Source organism: Bos javanicus, chromosome 26 (assembly GCF_032452875.1).
Source record: "Bos javanicus breed banteng chromosome 26, ARS-OSU_banteng_1.0, whole genome shotgun sequence".
In the NCBI taxonomy this organism is placed as follows: domain Eukaryota; kingdom Metazoa; phylum Chordata; class Mammalia; order Artiodactyla; family Bovidae; genus Bos; species Bos javanicus.
The window spans coordinates 19,219,431-19,226,086 of record NC_083893.1 but is presented as its reverse complement, the minus strand read 5'-3'; the positions used below and the strand labels follow the sequence as shown (position 1 = coordinate 19,226,086).

At 40.7% G+C, this 6,656-nt stretch overlaps 1 protein-coding gene across 8 annotated transcripts in view; it reads right to left on the bottom strand.

Annotated features, from left to right (window-relative positions):
• Positions 1-1,978: 1,978 nt before the first annotated feature.
• The window catches only part of R3HCC1L (R3H domain and coiled-coil containing 1 like), a 71,297-nt gene continuing 66,619 nt past the window's right edge, over positions 1,979-6,656 (bottom strand). For all 8 annotated transcript variants that reach the window (XM_061403040.1, XM_061403048.1, XM_061403041.1 and 5 more), the window contains one exon: positions 1,979-2,793. In XM_061403040.1, the coding sequence (XP_061259024.1) occupies positions 2,726-2,793 (68 nt within the window). In that variant the 3' untranslated portion in view covers positions 1,979-2,725. The remainder of the gene's footprint in view (positions 2,794-6,656) is intronic.

Sequence of the window (6,656 nt, the reverse complement as noted above, 5' to 3'; positions counted from 1 at the left end):
TCTTGGAAAAAGCTATATAAGGGTTGTGCTGTTACGCCTCTGAGTTGAAAGGGAAGGACATGGGAAGATGTAGCTGGCATGAGTTGTAACTAAATGAGGAATGTTAACAGAATACCAACCACCAAATTCCAGACAGCACCAAAAATGTCTGAAGATTTTTCACCTTGGCATTCTTCAGTCTTACAGAAATTCAAGTATTAGGAACTCAGCTTACCGTGCAGATGCCTAATTTATTCCTATTCCATAAAGACTTCTATTCTATGAGGAGTATACTGGAAATCAAAGGGGAATGTATCTTTCTACTATAAATTCCAGGTAGTACTGGGATTCACAAGTTCAACATATCGGAAGCAATATACATGCATAGCAGAGTGCATTAGCTATCTATCTTATCGAATCTCTAATAGAGTCAGTGGCAGTTATAAGGAGCTCTCCAGTTAGCTCTGTGTGTGAAGGCATGGTGTGGATACAGCCAAAGATTTGGTCCCCTCTGGACAAGCTCACCATAGTCTGTGCTGGGCCTGAACAGGCCCTCTTATCTCCAACCAATGTATATTAATTTCTTCTACTGGAGAAACTACAACTAAAACACACATTTTCTACTAATGGTAGAAACAAGGGCACCGCCATACCTTGCAGTATTAGTTAACAAAATCCTTTCTCTGGATCTACTTATAAGGATAAATCAAAGTTAGAGGTGGCTGATTATTTGGAAAAAACGTTTAAGTTACGGGCCACCAAGTACATAGCATTAGAATGAGGATAAAAGTAATGTCTTGAAATTATGAGTTCTGTAAGAAAACTGAGTAATAAATATGGGACTATACGTTACCATTAACAATGCCCTTAAAAGCCAAAATGCTGCCAGAAAGGGGAAGCACCTCAAAGGCAAGTGGCAGGAATGATCACTTTTTTTTTTTAACCATCCAAGGTCACCCTCAGCCTTGAAGGATCAAAACAGAGCAAAGACATACCTTAGAGGTACACTGTCTCAGTATAAACCTGGCTAGTTCCCTGCATCTTCTTTCAAATGCAGCCATAGTGTTCAAATAGACATGCCTCTGTTCTCTGAAGACAGAAAGCACAAGCTGTATGGCCACACCAAAGAGAAGGGCCCTGGCCTAAGCAGTACTGGGGCAGAGGGTCAGGAGAAGCACGTAATGACTCCCCCAAACTTGGAATGGAGGTACTGAATGTGAACAAGGGGCAGGTTCAGAACAGACCACGAATGAGAAAAACAATGCTGAGGAACTGTAAGAGGGCTCTCAGACCGGAACAGCAGCAGGATCGAGACCCCAAGGCCAGTGTCATTTGAGGAACGTCTGGACAGAGCTCCAGTCCACCATCTTCGAGGCAATGCTAATAATCCATCATTGTCACAGGCACTGAATCATACAAAAATGAGGCTGCTGCCCTCATTGAAAGCACAATGAGACACCGTTTCTTGCTCCCTCAGCATCTTACCCTTTAGCACTACCGTCTCTTCAGTGTAGAACTACTTTCCTAAAACACTGAGGATGCAGATATGAGAAGGATAAAGCCTGAGCTGACTTGTCCGTGTCTTTTAGGAAATCTCTCAGTGCCCAGAGGTGTGTGTTTGATTCTGGCTGCTCTTCACTGTAATGCACGGTCTGGTGTGGCTTGCCAAATGCCTCTGGCATGGGCAGAGAAGACCATACCAGAAACACACTGTGTGCCAGATGGCTTCTGCAGGATGTCAGACTGGACGAAATGGCAAAGGGTGGGGTGGGGATGTGTGAAGAGGACAGGAAGGGGAGAGAAGCTGCCATAAACCAATCCCAGGGGAGTATTTTTGTAGTGTACTCTCGGGCACCAGATGATCAACAGTCTACTCAGCAGGGTTCAGTTAAACCAACAGGCCCACCGAATCCCCTACACAGCGTTATCGGGGTGAAAATAAGGGGAGAACTGCTCTCCCGTTTCTTTGTGGGAACGACAAAACCGACCAACAGCTGAGTGATGTATACCACAAAATGGGCTTTAATGTCTCCCTCTTATAACATGATAGTGCTGTTTAAACCGGAACTGGCACCCAGCTCCCAAGACTAGCTTCCTATGAGGAATGAAGCTGGCAAGCCCCTGGCTGCCATGCAGCTGGAGCAGCCCCAGGCACTCGGCTTAGTACAAGATCTGGAGTCCAAATGCCTACACCTGCTGCAGTTCACCCACTTTGGGGTTCTGGAACCGGCAGTGTAGATTCTGTGAATACCAACTACACCAGATACCGGTCCACCTCTTTGTACTAGCAGCTCCCTCCCCTCTGTCCCCCACCTGCCTCATCTGCCCCTCACAATATTGCTGGTCTCAGCTTTGTGAGGTAGTAAGAACACCCTGCCTTTGCAGGGCCTAAATCTCCCATCGTCACAGGTTTGAATCCTCTGTTTTGCTTTCACTTAAAACATCTTGGAAGCATGGCTTGCCCTGTCCAGAGGATTCCTGGAAGTCACATCCTCCAAGTTTCTCCCAAGCTGACGGCTTCCTTCCACATGCAACACAGTAAGGCGATTCCAAAGAACTGCACGTAGGAGTGAAGACAAACAGGAGTTGCTCTTCTTCTTATACCCAGTCAGCCCTTGTCTTGATCGCTTTATCTCTTTCTTTCATTAACACGCACATCTGCATGTACACAGAGGTCTGGAAAAATCCTCTGAAAACTGGAAGTACTTTCTGAATTCCTGGAATTATCCCTTTCATCAAGTGATGTTCAAACTGCAGACTGGTCTCTGCCTTCCCAGATGGCTTCCCGTTGCCTGGCTTCCAATCGTTTTCTCTCTGTAAATAAAAGCAGTGTTAAAAATAGTAGTATAAGTTCACATAACCAGTAGCTTTCCCTTAATCTGAATTACACAGCTAATTTCAATCATGAAATGGGTGGATTCTCTGGTTTTCTCTTACCTGATTCCAAGAGTTAATATTTTTCACTTTCCAAGTGCTCTGTAAGTTGAAACAGTGTTAGCATTACTATACAACAAAAAGAGAAAGGGCTGGGCTAACAGAAATTAAAAGCATATGGAATAAAAGTCAGAACCAAGGAGGATCCAGATTCTTATCTTGCTATTAAGGTATTTATTTTAGTTCTCTTCCTCAACTGCATTAGTGCTTCAGTGAAACTGGCCGTTATTCCCAGTCTACTGATTTTTAATAAACTGTGGAAAATTCTGAAAGAGATGGGAATACCAGACCACCTGACCTGCCTCTTGAGAAACCTGTATACAGGTCAGGAAGCAACAGTTAGAACTGGACATAGAACAACAGACTGGTTCCAAATAGGAAAAGGAGTACGTCAAGGCTGTATATTGTCACCCTGCTGATTTAACTTATATGCAGAGTACATCATGAGAAACGCTGGGCTGGAAGAAGCACAAGCTGGAATCAAGACTGCCGGGAGAAATATCAATAATCTCAGTTATGCAGATGACACCACCCTTATGGCAGAAAGTGAAGAGAAACTAAAAAGCCTCTTGATGAAAGTGAAAGAGGAGAGTGAAAAAGTTGGCTTAAAGCTCAACATTCAGAAAACGAAGATCATGGAATCCGGTTCCATCACTTCATGGCAAATAGATGGGGAAACAGTGGAAACAGTGTCAGACTTTATTTTTCTGGGCTCCAAAATCACTGCAGATGGTGACTGCAGCCATGAAATTAAAAGACATTTACTCCTTAGAAGGAAAGTTATGACCAACCTAGATAGCATATTCAAAAGCAGATACATTACTTTGTCAACAAAGGTCCATCTAGTCAAGGCTATGGTTTTTCCAGTGGTCATGTATGGATGTTAGAGTTGGACTATAAAGAAAGCTGAGCGCAGAAGAACTGATGTTTTTGAACTGTGGTGTTGGAAAAGACTCTTGAGAGTCCCTTGGACTGCAAGGAGATCCAACCAGTCCATCCTAAAGGAAATCAGTCCTGGGTGTTCACTGGAAGAACTGATGTTGAAGCTGAAACTCCAATCCTTTGGTCACCTGATGCAAAGAGCTAACTCATTTGAAAAGACCCTGATGCTGGGAAAGATTGAGGGTAGGAGGAGAAGGGAACGACAGAGGATGAGACGGTTGGATGGCATCACCGACTCGATGGACATGGGTTTGGGTGAACTCTGGGAGTTGGTGGTGGACAGGGAGGCCTGGTGTGCTGCGGTTCATGGGGTTGCAAAGAGTCGGACATGACTGAGCAACTGAACTGACTGACTGATCTTTATAAATATTTCAAAAGGGATCAAGAATATGTTTTAATATTTTTCTTCTACCTTCTTGCTCAAATGGAAATAGTAGCCACTGGGCTTTAGTAATATCTCTCTACTACAATCCTACAAAAAAAAATACTTCACAGGAAAATCAAATTTTAGTATTTTCAGAGTACTTTCAGGAGCCAGAAATCTTCTGGAATGTCAATTCCAACATGGAAAAAAGACCACATATAATGAAGGGAAAATAAAAACTATTTCTAAAAACAAAAAAATGCACAAATCTGGGCAAACCATCTTCAAATTTTAACACATAAGCTTGGTTTCCATTTAACACTTTCATCAAGACCTGAGACAGCACATACCATACACGGTTTGGTGACCCGAGTGCTTCACTAGGTGCCACAATACCAGTTCTAATTTCATGGCTAGTCAGTCATTGATCCTGACACTATAAAATGTAGATAATTAAGCCTAAGTGCTTCCTTCCAAGGGCAATTATTTCAGATAATGTCTGTAAAAGATTTTGCAAGTCATGAACCAAGGGGAATTATAGAAATCAAAGTGAGTTTAGAGTTAATATCAATACTTGCTATTTTGATGTTATCTTTCCAAATTAACAGAATATCTTACAAAAATTCTTATATTTGACTCAACTTTAAAGGCAAAGAACTTGATAAGGAAGCTGACTGGCACTTGGAAATGTGAGAAAGAGAAATTTGCTGCTATCTGGGCACCCTCTGGTGGCACTATCTGAAAATAGCAGCAAAGTTACAAGAGGCAAACAACGGGGGTAGGCAACTTCCCAGCTGAAGGCTAGTTCGAATTCAGAGCCTGGACTCAGCTTCAAGGCAGGCTTAAACTGGGTTGGGATTCTCCAGGGAGACAGTACTAAGGATAACTGGCCGATGCTGGTTCTGATCCTTAAAAACAGGGAAAAGTTAGGAGAGGATCTAAAGGCAAAGGCAACCTTGGACAAAAACAAAAACTGGTCTGGGTTCCAAGAAAAAGTGAAGAAACCAGACAAGTGAATTATTAGAACTTAGATATTTTAATAAGCTCAGAGAGGTAAACCAGACAATGTGGGATGTTTTAAGAAAGGAAATCCAGGAGCAGTAGAAAAACAGAATTTTGGCCCATAATTCACAATTTCAAAATCAAAGTAGCACTGAAAAAAAAATTGTTTTTTAAAAAGCTTGAGACCAAAGTTCCTTTAACTACAGTATAACCTGAAAGGTCATGAGGCTGCTTTATAGCCTTTATATGCCATTTAACGTGACTAGTCAGTCTGTTACAGAAATATTAATGCTAGTGGATTTGATTTTGGTGTTAGGAAAGAGATATTAAGATAAACATATTATCTTTCCGAAATTAGAATAGTTTAGATTTCTGAAACATTTCCTATCCTAACACTTTCTAACAAAAGACTGTACATCTGTTTACCAAATATATGTAAATATAAGAGGAAATTCTGGTGGTAAACCATATGATAAAATCAGCAAGAATAGAGAGACAAATTGAGAAGCACAAAGAAACAGTGAAAATGTGAGGCTTAAATTTAGAAATACAGAACATGAACAGAATACATAAATACAGGTTAGGATAAGACCTAAATATATTTTCTTCATTTTAAAGAAATGGAAGCTTGGAGGAGTCAAGTGACTTGCCTAAGGTTATATAATCAGTGAAAACCTGAAGCTGGAACCCATGTCCTTAGTTCTTAAATCAGAAAACTTTCCACTACCCTGACATCTGAAGACAAGATCTGAAAATATTTACACAGAAAAGGAAAATATGTAGGAAAAAAAAATATGGTCAGAATAGTAAAGAATAAACATGTTGCCTTTTACTAAAGAAAAGAGGTAATAGCTGATAGACAGCATTTTTTTAAAAAGCTCCTATTAACTCCACCAATTAAAAAAGTAAACTAAGAGAAAGCCCAACAGCAGCCATGAGGGCATGGAACCAAAGAAGAAGAGAATATTAGTATGAAATGATTAACCTAAAGCCCTGAAGACTTTTATTTCTCAGTATAATAAATAAATTGGCAGAAACAATTATATTAAATGAGTTGAGTTCTCACTGAGGAAATGGAAAGTGCTGAAGATGAAAAAGAGGCCAGTTTGGTGTCATGTTTAAAACAATAAAGAAAAGAGATGGAAACTAAAACCTTCAAAATGTACTTCTACACCTAAGAAAACAATGAAAAATCATCACAAAATCTACTTGTAGCCACCTACAGAGCAAAAATCAACATCAAGACTTGAAATACAAGTCTAGTCAAACTAATCTAATTGCCTTCTTTTATGGATTGACAGACCTGGGAGATCAAGGAGGGCTGATATAAGTAACCTCTGCATTTTAGCAAGTTTTAGATTTCAGGCTTACCAAGTATGTGTATGATCATTAATACATGGGGAAATGGAGTCTACCTCACATAAATGTTAAGTGA